This window comes from Colossoma macropomum, unplaced genomic scaffold (assembly GCF_904425465.1).
Source record: "Colossoma macropomum unplaced genomic scaffold, Colossoma_macropomum, whole genome shotgun sequence".
NCBI classification, from domain to species: domain Eukaryota; kingdom Metazoa; phylum Chordata; class Actinopteri; order Characiformes; family Serrasalmidae; genus Colossoma; species Colossoma macropomum.
This window is the reverse complement of record NW_023494807.1, coordinates 14029915-14049347: the sequence shown is the minus strand read 5'-3', so window position 1 is coordinate 14049347 and position 19433 is coordinate 14029915. Positions and strand designations below refer to the sequence as shown.

General features: G+C 36.3%; 1 protein-coding gene across 3 annotated transcripts; it reads right to left on the bottom strand.

The window, feature by feature from the left end:
- Positions 1–6217: 6217 nt before the first annotated feature.
- Positions 6218–15508, bottom strand: LOC118797192 (macrophage mannose receptor 1-like). 3 transcript variants are annotated; one of them, XM_036556457.1, is made up of 5 exons: positions 13838–15508; positions 13358–13720; positions 9880–10209; positions 8376–8467; positions 6218–8115 (listed from the first exon to the last, which is right to left on the bottom strand). In XM_036556457.1, exons 1-5 carry the CDS (start codon positions 13887–13889, stop codon positions 8011–8013), a joined length of 942 nt encoding a protein of 313 aa, XP_036412350.1. In that variant the 5' UTR covers positions 13890–15508; the 3' UTR covers positions 6218–8010. The 3 variants fall into 3 exon arrangements, with proteins under 3 accessions (XP_036412350.1, XP_036412347.1, XP_036412351.1); XM_036556454.1 differs by having other exon boundaries at positions 7978–8467; XM_036556458.1 differs by having other exon boundaries at positions 7978–8467; positions 13358–13685.
- Between the last annotated feature and the right edge of the window lie 3925 nt (positions 15509–19433).

The window sequence follows — 19433 nt, the reverse complement described above, 5'->3', positions numbered from 1 at the left end:
TGAACCTGCTGAACTACTCAAACTGTGTTGTCATGGATATGAATGATTATGGGTCGTGGAAAAATTTGATCTGTGACACAAAGCTACCATTCTTGTGTTACAAAGGTCAGTTATTTCTGTGTGGGTGGGTATGCTTTATTTACATGTTGAATTGAGGAGTGTTTGACTACTACTACTACTACTTCTACTACAAATTATTATTATTATTATTATTATTATTATTATTATTATTATTATTTTCAGCAATGAGACAATTTGAAAAAAATATTTTTGGAGTTGTGCTTAGGCAAGCTCAGATGTAATGTGTGAGTCATTGAAGTGTGTCATTAATATGAGTAACCATAGTTTTATAGGGGAGTAAATAAAAGTGGGCACATCTGATCTACCTGATCTAGCCTGATCTCATCAACTTCTTCAAGCCAGCATAACTGATAGCCTGTACAGAGTGATTTGTGCACTCATAAAAAGTCATTGTTTTCATTACTGGTCTCTTACAGTTGCTTCACTTAAGAAGAGACAGATAGTGGAAGTTAAGGTGAGCTCAGATGGTAATAAGGATCTGAATGACCCTTTGGTGAAGGCAGACATCTTAAAGCAGGTAAGTAAGCATGAAAGTATTTGATTGCATCTAGTTTTGACTAATGTGTCTTTTTCCCCTGTGCCTCTACTTTTCCCCATTCTGCAAGTTGAAGGAACGTCATGATAATGCTGCTTTTGTTTAGTGCATTTTCAAGGAGTCGAATGAGTAATGTTTGATTGCATGTTTTAGATTGATGAGAAACTGAGAAGAATGGGCAATTATACCAACCTGAGCTGGAGAGAGAATAATGGAAAAGTCTTCAGTCCAGAAGTGAAGAAGAGGAATGTGACTGATGGGCTGTAACTTCTCTGTCAACTTTCATAATAGAAATCATTTCTTAAAGTTTCATTTTCAAAACATTCAAGGAAACCTCATAAAAGCAGCACAGTCGAATAAACGCTTTGCAATTTTACAGCTTACACATTTGTAGTGAATATAAAAATATTAAATTCAGTTCCAAAAAAGTTGGGACAGTATGTGAAATGCAAATAAATACAGAAAGCTGTGGCTTGTAAATCCACTTTGACAAAAAAAAAAAAAATTATGTTTATCTTATTAACTTCATAGTTTTTTTGTAAATATATGCGTATTCTGAAATTCATGCATGCAGCACATTTAAAAAAGGAGCAGACACATCGTTCAGACAACATTTTTGTGATGTAATTATGCTGGTATAGAAAAGGAGCATCCAGGAAAGGCCTAGTCCTTTATGGTCAAGGATGGGTCAAGCCTCTCCCACTTGCCAAAAATGCAGCACAGCGCGTAGTCCAACTATTTAAGAGCAGAACATTCCTCAACAAACGTTTGCAAGGATTTTAGATTTTTCCCCCTCTCCAGTGCATAACATTATCAAAAGATTCAGGGAATCCTGAAAAATCTTGTTAAAAGCAAGGCCATTAACTGAGCTTTGATCATGCATGTTTCTGTGATGGACATCTTCACATGGGCTCAGGAATACTTTGACAAATCATTTGTGAATAATCACTATTTGTCACTGTGTCCACAAAAAATGTAGGACTGTACTATGCACAGTGGTAGCCATATGCCAAAACTGCTGCTGAGTTCTTTGAGCATGTGCTCATCTGAAATGGACTGGTGCACAGCAGAAACATGTGGGCTGATGAGACAATCTTTCAGATTGTTTATGGAAAAAATAGATGTGTTCTGTGGGGTAAAGAAGGACTATCTGGGTTGTTATCAGTGTAAAGCTAGGGTGCGTCATAGTATGGGGTATAATAATGCCCATTGTAAGGACAACTTGCATATCTGTCAAAACACCAATAATGCTGAAAGATGTAAACACATTTTGTAGCAACATGTGCTGCCTTTTAGACGTCGTCTTTTTCAGGGACGTCCATGCTTATTTCAGGATGAGAACACCGAGTCACATCCTGCACGTGTTACAACAGAATGGCTGCATGATCAGAGAGTACAGAATGCTAGACTGGCCTTCCTGTCTTCTATTCAAAAACGTGTGGCACAGTATGAAGTGCAAAATATGATAACAAAGGCCCCAAACAGTTGCACAGCCGTTGACTTGTATAACGACAGAACATCAAAAAATCCAACTTTTAAAACTGGATCAATTGGAGTCTTCAGTCTTCAGTGATGTATCACAGCTGTAAACATGCTCCTGTCTCAACTGTTTTTGGAAGTAGTTGCAGGCATCATATTTGGAATGAACATATGTTTACAAAAAACCCAACAAAGTTAATCAGGTGAAACATCAAATATTGTGTTTTTGTACTGTTTTTAATTGAATACGGGTCAAACAAAATTTACTAATCACTGCTTTTTGCTTTTATTAGCATTTCACATACTGTCCCATTTTTTTAAGAACTAGGTTTGTATATAAAGCATGTTTTTTTACATTTTATTTAAATCAGGGATAGATAAAAAAATTGCATGCATAAAATATAGACCATGTTTGATGGTTGCAAAACATCCTTAAAATGATTCACAGCTTTGTTTGTCATAGCATTATCTGGAAATTACAGGAAGCCTTGACTTGTTCTTAGCCAACACATGATATATTGCTAATGATTTATAAAATACATTAAAGTACCTTTCTTTAAAAACACAGTTAGCCACAATGCTGCACTGGTCTGACTGCTTTTTGGGTGCAGGAGGCAAATGACTTGCTTCGCCCAATAATAAAGGGCGTTGAGTCAGTTGTTCTAAAAAAATGTGAAGTGTGTTCTGATTGTGTTTATGCTACCTCAGAAGACTGTAAGAGTTCACTGGGTAATTGTAAAGGGTACAGTGTGAGGTAACTGTAAATGATTTTACTAAATGTACACATGGGATCAATTTCCCAGACAGGGATTAAGTCTAGTCCTGGACTACTATTTTTCTTTCAATTAAGAATCTCCAATCAAAATGCTGTGTAGTCCTGGACTGGGCTTAATCCTGACCCTTGGTCTTTAGCTTCAAGAGTCTACCACTGTTACTCACAAATCATTATTTTTTAAACATAATAGACAGCAAGCATGGTTTAATCAAGCAATTTATTTAGATGTCAATAAATTCAATCATGTGATGATGATATACACCAAATGACATATTACGATGCACTAAAAGCTAGTGCTAATAGCACTTGTGGAGAATCCTCAGCCTGCTAAACATAAGTAAGTCAGTGAGTGAGAGCATGCATGACTGACACTGCATGTCAGCAGCTCATAAACACTTCAGGTTAGAATTCCATTCTAAATTCGGATTAGAATAGAAGTATACTTGTTCCATTAGACGTACGACTAAAAAATGCATCAAAAACACATCTGGTGTAAATTGGTCACGAGTGAGTGAATTACAAGTCAGATCCAGAGTTGCTTTGCATCTAAAAAGCTCTTTACCATACATTCTCTTTTTGGGACCTAATAAACATGCCTGGCTGTGTTTTCAAAATGTCCAGGATTTCGTTTTGCTTTCATATTGGCATTTGCATTCAACAAACCACCCCATGCTGCCTTTTTACAACCAGTGTTTTCTTTTTGAAAACCAAAATGTGGTCAACCAAGAAAAATACTGTATTTAACTTTTTTATAATGCGCTAAATTATTATGTTTAAAATGCACTTATTGTATTGATTTAAAACAGGGTAACCAAATTCAGCATGGGTCACTTGCCAGTGAAAATGACAAAAAAAAATCCATGGTCAGGGGTTTATATGGGTAATAGAAGTTCATTGGTTTAGGTGTCAGCTGTTTTAGCAGTTAACGTCATTATCAACTGCAGCATGAGTAAAGCTACACTAAAGAATTTTGTCAGCAAAATCTCTGTTGTACCAGAAAACATGAGTTGTTACATTGAGCTTCATCTGTAAAATCAAAGTATTCGAGACAGTGTAAATGTAACTAATAAGCAATACAGTCACAATAAAGTCAGGGGTGACTCAGTAATGGATGCTTGCTGTAGCTGCAAGGTAGGATGAAGTAAGATGAAAAAACTACACTTGATATGTTTAACAGCTTGACCTTTCACAGAAATACAAAATAAATATAACTTATTAAATATAAAACCCTCTCTAAATGTAGCTATTTTGACAAAAAAATGTGCATGTCAATTTCTTATTAGTTTAAAAGTCAGTGTTATGTGTATGTGTGAGAGTTTCGCTCTTCAAAATGATATAAAGTGTGGGTACCACTACATTAAATGCTCCAGCTTGTGCTAAGGCTTTGCCCTAGCTCCATACAGTGGCCTAATGGCTAAAGCATTAGCTTCTGGAGCTGGGGATTTGTGGGTTTAAGTCCCCTGTGGGTTGTTAACAAACATTCACTGCTTTCTTTAAAAGGCAGGTTTGGCTTTTTTGCAGCTTAGCTTGCTACATGTCAAAAGGACAAAGATGTTATAATGAAAATAATTCATACTTTTAACATCCACTTAAATGTAAATAAGACTCTAAGCTCCAGTCTGCTGAAGGTTGTCCCACCTAATTTCAGTAGGTACGAAAGAATGTTGAACATGATTAATAAGTAGGGGATCTAATATGTTGTCAGCATACCTGTCACTGCTGTTATGCACATGACAAAACTGTAAGTAGACAAATTAAGCTTTGTTCCTGAAAATAATGTATGTATAGTCCTCATTATAAAAATGCTGTAAACTTATAATTTTTGGTTAAAACCTTTGTAAGAAGGAGCTGTATGTCCTTTATGCCTTTTGTCAGCCCATACCTTGGGCTTGGTCTAATCTTGTGGTTGATAATGTTTTATTATAGTTTTGACAAAGTTTTGGCCTAAAATCTTATTTTTTTTAAATATCTATTCATGGTGAAAATACAAGCAGGGTGCTATAAGGCAAAATAGTCCCCAAATGCATTTTTTTTTTATTTACCACTGTTTGACTATGATCAACATTAGGAAATACATATATGTTCACTGGTGTTGGATTGGAAATAAAATGTCTGTATTTGCATTGTAGATATGACAACCCCTGGGGCCGGATTCACGAAAGCTTTCTTAAGGTTCTTAAAACAAAAACTAGGATGTTCATAAGAATGTTCTAAAATGCAATTCAGTAATATTATTGTTTGTTTTACTTTGCTGATAATATGGTGGGCATGTTGTTTCCTTTTGTCACAACAGCACATGTACATGTAAATTTTGTGTATGCATTCACTGGCCACTTTATTAGGTACCTTGCGTCTTGTGTGATTCAGCATAGCTGTCACTTAAGTTAGCCTTTAAACCAAAACCTTAAGACAGGGGGAATTCAAGCCCAGTGGCCTAATGGATAAGGCATCAGCCTCCAGAGCTGGGGATTGTGGGTTCAAGTCCTTCCTGGGTCATATAAAGCAATAGCTGATACTTCTCTAAAAGGGGTTGTTTGGCTTATTGGTAATCTAAGTTGCTAGTACATACCAAAAGCAATGAAAATGCTATTGTGAAAAAAAATAATAAATCTAGTGTTTTTTCCATTTCAAATTGTTCTCGAACTTGCCCTCACTCACTTGGACTCACCATTCGAATGTGCATCATACTTTGTTACATAAGTGGTCACTCGAGACAGAAAGAGAGGACAGAACAAGGAGGAGCTGATTATTCAAATGGCAAGTACCCATTCTTAGCAGGTCGGCCATTCTGAGCTAATCGGCCAGCCATGCAAACTTTGAGAAGTTTGAGTGTAGCATACATATTATATGAGTAAAGACTTTAGCATGCTAACTAGCCAGCTAGCAGAGGAAAGTGATTAAGTTGTATCAGCAGTAATGTGTAACAAAATGGAGTATTTTGCAAGCTTAAAGCCCAGCAAATTGAATGTTATAGTTTTGAATTATTAAGCATTTCAATGTAGTTTATTGCTGTGGCTTTTAAACAGCTTTGTCCGTCACACATACATGCATGTGGAATCAACAAATGATCAAGTAAAAATAATGGGTGTTATGATCATGAATCACCACCAGGGGTGGTGATACATGATTTCTCTCAGAATCTAGAGTTTTCTGCACCCACACTACTTGGAATACCATATGTTCTTGTTTGAGACTAAGTAGAATAAGCACATATCTCAAAGAAGAACCACTGATCATTCTGCATGAATGTATTCATTAGGATGTAAAAGGCTAAAGGCTAAATCTGATTAAGTTAATTCAGTGTAGACACTGTTACAATGCTGAATAAAACACAACTGAAACATAAGTAGTACTTCATTTTATTATAATCCACTTTTACTCTGTAAACTGCAATTAATGATCATATACATATCACACCTCTAGATATTGAAAACAATCTAAAACTACATTTTAAGTGTTCACATTGCAGCTGCGCTATGTATGATTTTTTTTAATTAAAATTGAAATTAGCATCATTGAGTCAGTAAAAAAAAAAGTATGATAAAATATGATGTGTGCACTGCTGTGAGTCACCCTATAAAGCCTGAAATAGTCATTTTAAAATTCAGAGGCATTGTGTTGGATTTTGCTGGAGTTTTTCAGACCATATGTCTTTATGTATTAGTGTCACATGCACAGACTCAAAAAAAAAAAGGTTTAGCTCAATGTTTAGGTCTCAAATGCAAAATCAACATTATACTCATGAAGATATGATGATAATAGTAAATAATTTAGATACATCCTCAGAAGGAATGTCCTTCACTAAACTTAGTAACTACAATCTGATGATTATGAATGTGTTAAAAAAGTAACTACTCTTTCAACTTGCTCATAACCATCAGATTTTAATATGTTCACCTTTTCCTTTAATGACAATGTGCACTCAAGCTGGCATGGACTCCTTAAGTTTCAGCAAAAGTCACTGATCAGTATATCAAATCAAATCCACCTCAGTGTTCATCTGAACACGTGGTTCGATGGAAGAGATAAGACTAAAAATGTGACCTTTTTGTACAATTTCACCAATTTGCTTCAGTTTGGATAGTGGTGCATAATTTCTTTTTTCTGTTGTTTATCTCCAGATTTAAAAGAAAAAAATAAATAAATAAATTGAGTTACTATCAAACTATCAAAATTCAGTTAGTGAAACATTCTTATTCTGTGACAACTTCTTAATATTACATCAGGTGTTTTTTTGAAGATGTTTACATTTTTGGATTCTTTGGAAAAAAAAAGTTCCAAAATCAAACTCTAACTTAGTTCCATAAGGGTCTATCTGTGAGCCAATCAGCACTTTCAACACAAAAGAGGGCTAATCAGGTTCTGCTTCTTTGTCATGTTGCTGCACTGCTCAGTGACTGTGGGAAAAGTTTATGAAACTTGAAAACATGCTGCTGAAACACTGTCTGTCTTCTTGTATTTCTTTAAAAAGTCTTATTGTCTTAAATTTTATAAATAATAAGCCCTGAAGATAATTAAATAGCGTATATTTGAATTGATGGGGTCTTAAATAAACCATAAACATTCATTTCATTTGTTTGTCCATCTTTCTTTTTTCTTCTTTCTCCCAAATAATACATTTTGGTGTATTAGAGTCAACATTTCTGATACAAAACAAAACCTCATACTGCCTTTAGACTGACTTGCTACACTTTTAGTTTATTACAGTAGCTGGTTGATGTCTAATCTAAAGGGAACTTAAACTTTGATAGGGTTTAGATATTTATTTGGAAAGCCTCATCTATAGATCATCTATAGGTGACCATCTGAATAAAGTATGTCCAATAAATTTAGGGTGTGTCATTTTCAGGTATGAAAAACACTTCATCCACTTATCAGTTTTGCTATTTGGAATGCAAAATCTTTGAATCTGAATATCTCAGAACTGCTTAGAACGCAGATAGAACCTTATATATATACTCACAATGTTATTAGATCACTGTGCCTTATTAGTAAACAATAATTGTCCTTGTTACTGTCTGTGTATTTAAACTGTTAAAAGAGTTGAGTACTTTGGGCTATGACTTTTCTCATTCACGTAATTATTGAAGTTCAGTGTGAGCTGAGCCTTCTTGCTAAGGCTACAACCTACAACTCATCACTACTTCTTCATCTTCTTCTCAGGACAAAACACTCTTCCATCCATCTCTTTCCAGCTGACTTTGATGATACCATTGATCCCCTTCTCCTTCAGCTTCTCTTCAATCTTAAAATGCAAACAAAAGTGTACTCACACCACAGCTCATACAAATATATATGACGCTTCTACATTAGAGGCTGCCTCAATACAATAGATAGCGTGTATGTACTGTTACAGTAGCTTCTTGATTTTTACACGCAAGTGATCGTCTGGATAACATGATCAATCACTAAGATTGCAGCCACTGGTAATTTTCTTTTTTTTATGTACAGTTTTGAGATCAGATACTGTTCTTGTAGGATCCGGCCATCAGAAGTCAGACTGACCTGCTTCAAAATAGCTGCATTTATTTCTGGCTCGCTGAGGTCCTTCTTTCCATTAGAGCTCACCTTCACTCTCAATATCTGTATTTTCACATCTGAAAAGAAAGAATATTTTTGATTATGTGCATACACTTTCAGTTTTAAATTGATTAAAAGAGAAAATTAAGAGAATCAGAATCAGGCTTTATTGTCTAAGCGTGTTTGTAAAAGAATGTATCTTCGCTTATACATTAACTCACAATACACAGTAGATGACAACAGAATGATTACGCACACAAGTTGTCAAATGAACAGATAATCTCAATCTAACTTTTATATCATCTCCATAGGACAACTTCAGATTTAATTATGTGAGTATTAAAAGGGTACGTCCAAGTGGATTCAATTACAACCATATTCCTTCAACTGCAGTACATTATACTGTATATACTACAATGTTAATGGTTCTAAATCCATACTGTTACAACAGTACTAGTTCACATCAACAAATGAATGTATTGGAACCCTGGGCCCTTTTCAAGAGTAGATCTGCTAAACTAAATAATGACTACAAATTTATTAGCCATGTGGTCTACTAGGTTCCAGTTCGCCAGGCTCTACAGTACAAGGATTTTCAGATAGAAGTTCAGAGAGAGTTACTTCATTACATAAAATTAGCTTACATTTTTAGTGCATGAAATCCAAACAATATTTCTACAGTACACTCTTAAAGGAACATTGTAGCCTAATATAGTATTATTCCCAGGTAAATGAACAAAAAATCAGATTTTCAATGTGGTCTCAGACTTTTGGACACACACATACACATATATATATGTGTGTGTGTGTGTGTGTGTGTGTGTGTGTGTGTGTGTGTGTGTGTATGTATATATATTCACAATGTTATAGATTCACTGTATCAGTAATAATAATAAAGACATAATAAGACATAATATTCGGCTTTCTAGCAGTAACATTAGCATTAGCTATTAATTTCTTTTGAATTCATCAGCTAACTTCCAACACTCATACAAATCCTTTACAAAAATGTAATCCACTGAAATGGTCTTCAGGTAAGCGAAAGTGGTTAATCTATGGTTTATTCTAAAGAACCCTTTTTGTTAGGAGAATATGCTGTTGTAATAACACCTAATAATCCATGTTTTCTTTCTAAGTAGGTTAGCTTTTCTTGTGCAGGCACACAATATACATACTGTGAATAACTTTCCAATGCCTACTAAATGGCAGATGTGTTTTGCCAAAATTCTCCTCTTTCAATGTAACTGGGGAAGTTTTCATCTTGGGTAGTGCATACATAAGCATTATTATTATTATTATTATAATTATTATTATCATTATTATATGTTATTATAAAGGCTTTTATTTTAAGCAGTGTTTTGTTGTATTTCTATTTAGTTTTTTTTTCATTGCTTCATGTTTAATACAATACTCAATTTTATTATATTATAATTATACAAACATTTGTAATACCAAGTTGATGTTTCACACTCAGCAGGTAAACACTCACAGTTCTGACAGACAAAATTGCGCTTCAGGCTGCAGTCTTCATCATACCATCTCGCAGAGTCATTCACAGCCACTGAGACGCACTTGTCAGTCTGGCCTGGTTCGGAATCTGCCCAGTAGCGAAATGAAGAGGTACTCTGGTCTGACCACGCCCAGGAATCACTGAACAGGCCGACCCATGTGTCATCTAATGTGTAATTCAGTTGGTTGTTTTCTTCTGCATTGCGGATACTGGACAGGTCAGTGTATATCTCTCTGCAATATCGCTGAGCTGCTCTCCAGGTCAGCTGTTTCTGTACATGAATATATCGTTGAGACGGAATGGATGATTCTGTAAAAAAACAGGGACAAGGAGTTTACATGAATAGAAACCCATTGCAAAAGTAAAATCAGATTCATTGGGATGAATGTTTGAATGCTGAAGTCATTTAAAAGAAACTTAGTCAACAATAGCCTCATAGAACAGTGCAGGCTAGATGTAATTTAAGCCTTTTTGGCTTTAATCAGAGATCACCTTTTGGTTTATTCAATTTCCAGTCACAACAACCAAAGTTAAGTACACATTATTTCTCTTTCTAGCTTCACGAGAAAAATCAGAAAACAATCAATATTTATTTATGACCACCGGAAGCTCCTTTCGTTTGGTTTGCAAATTTTCTTCTTTTTTGCTAAGTTCCTTTTCTCAGTAGCAGCTTCTTAAACAGCTACACATTCTTTTAGACCCACACTGTTGAGCTGTCTTCTCACAGAAGAAGGATAGACCAGTGGATTTTTTCAGATCTGAGACAAGAGTGGAGCTGGTGTCTATAGCTTTTAGTTACTTTTTGAACTCCAGTTTTGGAAACTCCTGTGTTTCATTTATTTTCTTTCGACTTCCCCTTTCCTTACGCAAGTTGATTATATCTATATCTCCTCATAAACATCTCCTGAAAAATTAATTACTTTTTTTAGTGGCTGTTTTGACAGGAAGTGGTGTCAAGTGCTGCATATTTAACAGAAAATAACACAAAAGCTTCCAAAATTAAATACAATATATAGTATCATTATTTCATTATTTAAGTATCAGTATTTCATTTATCCACTCTTTACTTTTACCTCTACTCTCACTCTTTTATCCTTCCAATCTTAAAACCAAAGAGCCTCCCATCAAAAGCTGTTCCTAAAGCCCTCACTGACATTACATTCCCCTTCAAAGAGACCCTAACATTCACACAAGCAACTACCCAAACCTACTTTACACATTGCTTTCTAATGTGGCTCTAAAATGGCAAAAGGAGATGTTTCTAAGAAAATCAGATATGACATAATATACTTGTGTAAGGAAGGGGAAAAGGAGTATGTGTGAAGTTCCCGAAACTGAGGTTCAAAAAATGAACACAGGTAAGAACTGAGCTGTAACAAAAGCGAAGGATGGACACACTAACCATTGAAAGATGTGACATTATATTTAGTTGTTGAGGCTTCTGTGTACTTTTAGACTGCTTTTAGACTTGTTGCCGAAAAATGAATATGTTGTTTTTAATGGCTGTTTTGACCGGTGGTCTCTGCCTTTTGGGCAGTACTGTACGTGTCACAACCTTTTTTATACCCCCTCTTCAAATTTCAATTTGAAAAATTAACACATCTCAAAAATGTACTTTGATTAATTCTATGACCAGCTGTAATTACTCTGGGTTCAGATTGTATTGGGCACATTTGAGGAAGCAGTGGTGCTAGGATATGCTGCAGTAAGCTACACAACATATGCAAATCCTTGTCTATCATCTTGCCATGTTTCATGCAAACTGAGCAAACATTCAGCTAACTTTAGTTTTTACAGTTACCAACATTAACATGAACCACAAATGACAGTCAGTGCTATTATATTACACTATATTTCTGGAAAAAGAATGGCAACATGTACCATCTTTCTATATATCTCAGCAACAACACTCCTAAAATCAAGTTTCCTGAAGGGTTCTTGGCTTGATTTCATGGTTTAAGGTAAAAAAAACCTGCTATAGACTTCCTATAGAGCCTTCAAAGTCCAACACCAGTCCTGAGAACCAAGAGCTCTGCTCAGTTTAGTGTTCTCTCTGATCAAATGACAAATTGACTCAACTCATTATGTGCTATCATACAAATAAAGGTTTATAAAAAAAAACTTGTACATATGTACTTTTAATTACTTTAGCATCTATATGTTACGTGAAGGTTCTATGAACTGTAAAGCAGTGCTTTTCACTCAAATATCTTGTTTACAAAAATGGATCTTTTAATAACTGCATTGAAATCCAAAAAAAGAACAATTTCGGACACCTTTATTTTTAATAGGGTTGCTTCACAACTTTTAAGTGCAAATTCAATGCTTTTTAATATATTTTTAAGACCTCAACATAGAAAAAATACAAATATGGCATATATTAATGTCTATTTAATTCAAACCAATTGTTTGAAAAAGCATGGATATATGCTTTGAGATGGCATGATCCCACAGTCTTCTCTGTGTGTTTATCATCCTCTAACCCTTCATCACTTTCTGACCACAGGACTGCTGACAGCTGGATAGTTTTGGTTGGTTGACTCCTGACTTAGTTCAATATACTGATCTGTTCTTTAGGAACCATTTTAAGATTTAAATAGGGAAGTCTCGATTCGGCCTCTGCCCCCGACCTTCAGTCAGATTTGAGTTCTTTCAAATATGCTATGAGCAGATACAGAGCTGAATCCGTCTGTTATTTTATAGATAAAACTAGTGCACAATCAAAGGAAGATATGCCAGGCTGCTAATTAATACTACAGTCAAATTGCTTAATTTTAAGTATGTGCATAATGTGACATGAACTGATATGTTTGTATTGTTGGGTTATTTGTAGATTGCTTTAATATCATCTAGTTTAATATCATCTAGTTTAATTGACCTCCCTGAGATGTGGCTACTGGCTCCTTTAATATGCAGTGCAATCTTTGATAATGTGCATGGTGGTACACTCTGAAATTATAAATTATATATCTATTGTTTTTTTTTTTGTTTTTTTTTGTGGACTACTTATGTGAAATAACCATTTTATAGTTTCATGAATACATTATGATTTCATATTGCTGTAACAGAGTGGTCACCAACCGTGCTTCTGGAGATTTACTTTCCTAGAGACTTCAGCTCCAACCCTAATCAACCCCACCTGATCCACCTAGGAAGTCCTTGATAAGCTGAATGAGGCATGTTAGATTTGGGTTGGTGGTGAAATCTGCAGGATGCTAGATCTTCAGGAGGCAGGTTGGCGCTCCTGCTGTAACACAACGTAATACAAACAAAACAAATGATCCTAACTGGATCTAGCTTCTTTTAACTGACACCTGACCCTTTACATTAAAATATGCCTGGACATCCCTAAAGCTAATATCTCTGGTTAAAAAACAAGACATTTCCAGACATAAATTATTCATATCTATTTTTAAGGCATTTTAAGGATCTGCAAGAATACGTCCTCTGGACTCACCATTATAGCATATAAATGTGTAATTGAGATCGCAGGAACGATCCCACCAGCTTCCACTATTTATCAATCCACACCACCCATCTCCATTTGGCTGCCCACTGGCCCAGTTAGTGTACTTGGAGAAGGTATTATTTCCCATAGACCAGCCCCAGGTAGTCTGGTTTCCCCTCTTCAGTCCAATCCACACTGTGCTTCTGTACCCAGGATCTACCTTTACTATCAGCTTCTTCATCTCCTCCATGCTGTCCACAGTAGCCAGGTCAGTGTATCTCTCTCTGCAGTAGCTCTGAGCTTCAAACCAGGTCTTACTCTCATTCATGTAGTGGTACTGACAAGAGAGAGGAGCAGAGATGACCAGAAGATCTACAGTGAGAGATTTATAAGAGATTTAACAAATTAAACACTTGGTTTATATGCAAAAACATCCAAGCACACATAGACACATGGAAACTTATGTATATATGCATATAATACACTAACCTGAAACTAGCAGCATTAAAAACACAGCCTGCCCCATTTTTCTACTGACCATCCAGCACTTCTCCTCTGTCTCAACACAGTAAGACAAATGATGGCTAGTTTATTTTAAAGGACTTTTGATGGTGCCAGCACCAGGAATTATTCAAAATATTGTTCCTCATTTGTTGCTGTTCATGCAAACATAAACTGACCTTGTAAAAATGGAATGAAGGGAAGGCGTCCTTACAGACCTCTGAACAAGAGATAAAATGAACTGCTGAATCTTTCCCCCTGGCCATTATTCATCAAAGTTATGTCCAGTCAAATCTGACTAAAAATGTGTTAAATGTCATCTCAGTTGTAGCTGTACAGTCTAACTTACGTCTGGTAGGAGCACGGTTGGAAAAAACACTTTGAAAAAGAAGAGATGGCTGAATACTGAATACACTGTTCTAAATGTATTCAGTAACATTTCATTACAGTGCATTAAAAAGCAACATATTCAGAATATATTTAGATTACATATTGATAAGGCACATGGAAAAATGCCGTTGAATTTTTAAATTTAATTAATGATGTTCATTGCTGTTACTGGCAGGTTTCATCTAATTTTTCTCTTAATAGCTGTAACTTGTATTGAAATGCAAAAGAAAAAAAATGCTTATCATTTAAATGAAGTTTAAAACTCTTTCATGGCCTGCTTCAGTCAACTGTTGCTTCCACAATCACCAGAGCAGGAGTCCAATACAACAGCCAGCAAAGCTTATCATTTGCAAACATGTAAACATGTCCGTTACTGAGAAGATTTCCTTGATCATCCCTCAAGAGAGCTCAGTAACGGTCAATAAGAGTTCCTGAATTACTTGGGGCCTCCGGCCTTTAGTCCAGGTAAACCCTCTGCATTAAATTAACCCTAATGAATTGTTTCCGGTGTTGACTTTATGAGCTCTCTTTTTCTCATATTACATGTACGTGAGACCTCCTTCAGGTTTAGAATGGTCAGCACGTGCTGCACTTTTCTGCCCTTTTCTCACTGCACTTATCTGTGTGTCTTTAGATTGCCAGCTTTGCAATGGCATGGATTTTGCTAGCAAGTCTTTAGCCCCTCCAAAGGTCATTTAGCACCCCACCACCCTTCCTAAATAAATGTACATTTCTAGTTCAAATCATCTACAGTTTATTTTCAATCTTTCTTCACTGCTTAACCATGCCATCACGTCTACGAATTCACAATATACTGTGATTGCAGGGCATGACCCGGGGGAGGCACTACTGCTGCTGTAATACAGTGCTGCCTCTGCTGTGGTATCAGACAGCCAAATCCCATTTCTCTGCTTGCCCCTGCCACTTAGCCCGTACCCCTCTGTTTCGTGCGTTCATGCCTAGGGGTAGGGTGTCCGATAGAGGGGTAGGGCGAAGTGTTAGGGCTACATGGCCCCCCAAACAGAGGTTTTTCAGAGGCATGCTCCGAGCAGTGTGTTATGAGAAAAAAGAAACACCGGCAAGATAGCTGCACAAGCAACCCAAGAAACCCACAAAATTGAGTATTGTGGAGTAATTACGATAGCCATTGTATTATCTTAGTTTAATGTTGTTTCAAGTTATTATGATCCTTTTTTTTATAATAAGCACAAAAAAGTGCTAGTATGCTGATATCTTGGTAGCTAGCTAGCTAAATTTTCCATAAATGCTGCATCAGTTTAATTCGAACAAGAAGCTGGCGGATATAGCTGACTTCACCTTCATATCACTGAAGGATTAGGGGTGGGTTACAATAAACAATTGTCACATGCCCCCTCTTTGAAGGCATATGATTGTCTAAATTTAAGTCAAAAAAACAGCAGTGAGGTTGCAGAACTTTACTACTCCTCTGCTATCACTGCGGACTGGCAGGGTTGCCTACAGAGCACCGCTAGTAGCCAGTTAATGCAGTACATAGGGCTTACAGTCAGTCAGATATCACAGGCACTTCTGCATCCATGCCTCTGAGTGCTGCTCTTGCAGCTGTTGATGCAGCTGTGTGGTGCTGTTGCCCAGCGTGTGCTCATGCATGAGCGCACCACACTATAACTGCAGGACAGCCTACAGTGGAGTGGAATACATTATTGTAATGCCAGTTACCACTTAACAAAACTGCCTGAGAGTCAACATAACAGCTTTGGGAAAAATGAGGGGAAAAAGTCTTACCTGTATGTGAGGACTGCAGGGAAGTAGGTCTTATGCCCTGGATCTGGCTGCTTTAGAAGGCTTCCAGACCAGCAGTGTTCATCCTCTTGCACTTCCTGCATTCCAAGTATTCTGTGGCCATTTCGCACCATCTGTCGATAGCCAGAGCCTTGACAAAAATTATGACAAAAAAACAGTTATAATTCAATTTTACATGACAATTTCCAGTCTTGCTTAGAATTAACAAGCTGTATTGTTACGTACATTTAAGACTAATCTACTGTAAATGATTTCTGATTTCTTTGAAATACATATCACATGAGTTCCACATATGAGATACATATCAGATTCATTGTATCTGAAGCTGTATAGAACTTGGGGTCCACCACTGACAACCCCTTCATCCCTAGCAGCTGAGCATCATTTACTTGACAACGATCAAACCCCAAATAATTATAATGGTCATAGAGACAAACTGCTGATTGAATGAGTGTAAATGGGCCAATAACAGCTGATTAACATCTGTGCTGAAGTCCTACCCAGGTGCTGACTGTCTGTAAAAAAGATTTATTTCTGGAGTTGTTTTGTTTACAGTGGATCATCCACTGTGGACCCAGCACATAATAAACAAGTGCTTTTTTGTATTTTTATGATGCATGAGAGGATGACAGGTAAAGCAGAGCATGTAAACTAAGCATTTACTGTTTCCGTCACTTAGATTTTTTTTCTTTATACATTTAAAGTACTGGATTTTTTTTGCAATATTCACTTTAAGAAGATGGTTTGTACGGACAACTTAAAAAAGATATTTCATTTCATTTCATCATTTCAAAAAGATGTCATAGTAAAAAACTGCAATGAAACAATGAAAAGCAAAATATTATACCTAATGCATCTAAATGTAGCTTAGACAAAAAAAAATCTATATTTTTCATCAATTCAGTGTTCAATCGTTTAGCCTATTCCTTTTATAGTGTTGTTTACATGACCAGCCAAAGAATAATAAACTAATTCTTCTAATTATGAATTGAAACACAACCACAGAGGAAATCATTTTTTTCTTACCATAGATTTACATAAAATAGTGAATGTGCATTAATGTCGACAGCTGTTAGTGTTTCTGAGGTGACTGTGCTGTGATTAACAGAGTACTGCTTTTATAAGGGCACTAGTGTTGACTTTATGATGGACAAATTATTTTGAGTTGTTTTTGCAGTAGATTTAGTGATTTATGGCTGTATTTAAGGCATAAAATGAACTGCTGTGCAGAGCTACATGTTTCTGCAGAGAGGAGTGTGAAAAGTTTTGAAAAAGTTGGCACTGAAAAATGCTTTTTAACAATTGTAAAAAAAAACTATTTCATTTTTTATTTAAGTGTAAAGACACACTCGAAAAAGAATTTCACAGAACACATGATTGAAATGTCATTACTTTATTGTTTAATCAAGAAAACACCAGGCAATGTTATTATAAAACCTTCCAGGTCATTTTGTAGTACAGCATAAATCCAGCTATTAGTAATACATCAGGAACAATACAGAGAATAAAGAATTTAATAACATATGAATTAAATGAATGGTGCCATCATTGTACCTACTGTACAACAGTGTTTGATTTCTTAGCAGAGAAGGAGATCTGGAACAAAAATTGCAAGGCAAGGAGAGCAAGAGGAAGAAACTTTGAGAGGAAACAATAGACTCAACACGGGAACCCATCCTCCAAAAATAGTAACACAACAAAACAATAAAAGTTATGGAATAGTGATTAAGGAGATGATTGATAGCTTAATATATAACAATGAATAATGAGGAATAAAGAAACAAAGTGAGCCTAATTACAGAGCAGAAGTGTTCAGGTTACCAATGCCTGTTAGACGTTATCTAAAAATCATGATTGTCATAAGGATGTGTAAAAGATATGTAAGTATGAACAGGTATAGAGCTCAGTACAGTGTGAGGCAGGTGTAATATGTATGAATAAGTAATTTTAACTCATTTTAATTTTAGTTATATGTTAGTTAGTTCATGTAGGCTTCAGCACATCCTAATGTGCTGAAGCCTAATCGTTAAATGATCAATGATGGACTATTCAGTTTCTGGGAACTTTGAAGGTTCCAAGTTGACCTGTCAAAACAGCAAAATTCTTTTGAAGGTCAGAAAAGTATTTTTGTAGCTCTACAATCTGTCTGTTAACTGAGAAGATGTCGCTAAGAAACATTTTACCGCCTTCGTCTGGATTAGCAGATAAATCGCACTTTGTTGTGCAACATTTGTTTAATGAACAACACACATAAATCCACTTTGCCATTATTACTTTTCCAGTGTCGACAACCTCGGATGCCTTATATGTCTTGTATTTCTCAATCAGATCAAACAGATGTTTGTTGTAAGTGTCTATCGCACTGCGTGCGCTGATCTTGGCGTTCTCAAATTCAGAAGCTCCTTCTTTTTTCTTCAGCCGTGCGATGTGGATGAGCATCTGCGCACGGAATGCAGCTCCGTTGGCCCAGTGCTTGAGAGCACGATCGCTCATGTGTCCATCCGCGAGCATGGAGTTCTTCAGCCGTGTGAGCTGACTGGCGAGCTGCTCTTCCACACGCTTGGTCTCCTCCAGCAGACGCTGTTCTTGCTTCACATACATCCTGTAGCGGTTCAGGTAATGCTCCATCAGATCACGCACCTCTGAGGACTTCTCCTCAGCAAAGACACGCCGTAGCAGATCCTCAGGGTTAGGCTCCTTACTTGGTGACTGTTTGCTGGCAAAAAAACAAAAATGTAGAATCATAGAGATGGCAAGTGCACCTATGCCTACTGCATTTGGTACAGGAGTGAAACCTGCCAGAGCATCACCAACTTTCTCCACGTAGTCTGGGAGGTTGCTGCCCAGTTCTGTCCGCAGTTGATTTGAGTAATCCTGTAGTTTAACAGTAGAGTCTGTTCCAGAATACCTCAGCAGAGATTCATCAATGCCCACATCAATTTTAAAGCGTGTATATTCAAATAGTTCCCGGTTAAAATCAGACATTGGAAAGCATGGGCCCTTCAGGATCTCCTCAGCGTTTGCATCTATATAGACAGTTTCTGAATTACCCATACTCTCTATTTCAAATTGTAAAGCAACAAGAAGAAAAATGTGTCCTTGAAATGGAGAAATAGTGAAGAAAACAGAGGTTCGGTTGGTATATAAGTAGGACCATTCCTGAAAACTCCCCACTTTTCATTGGTGCTTTTTCTGTAACCATGTGGGTTTATTTAAGATGCCCAAAGTCCATTTTGTCTGTTTTTTGGACTTTGTATTTATTTACTCAGCAGTCTAACAGAACTATAATATTTACTGTCTGTCTGTTTGGTCCCTTCTGCACCCTTTATCACTGTCACCTTTAACAGCTAAGACATGATGTGGTTTGTAATACTGAACACTCATAGAAGTCAATTGATCATTCAGGAAAAAA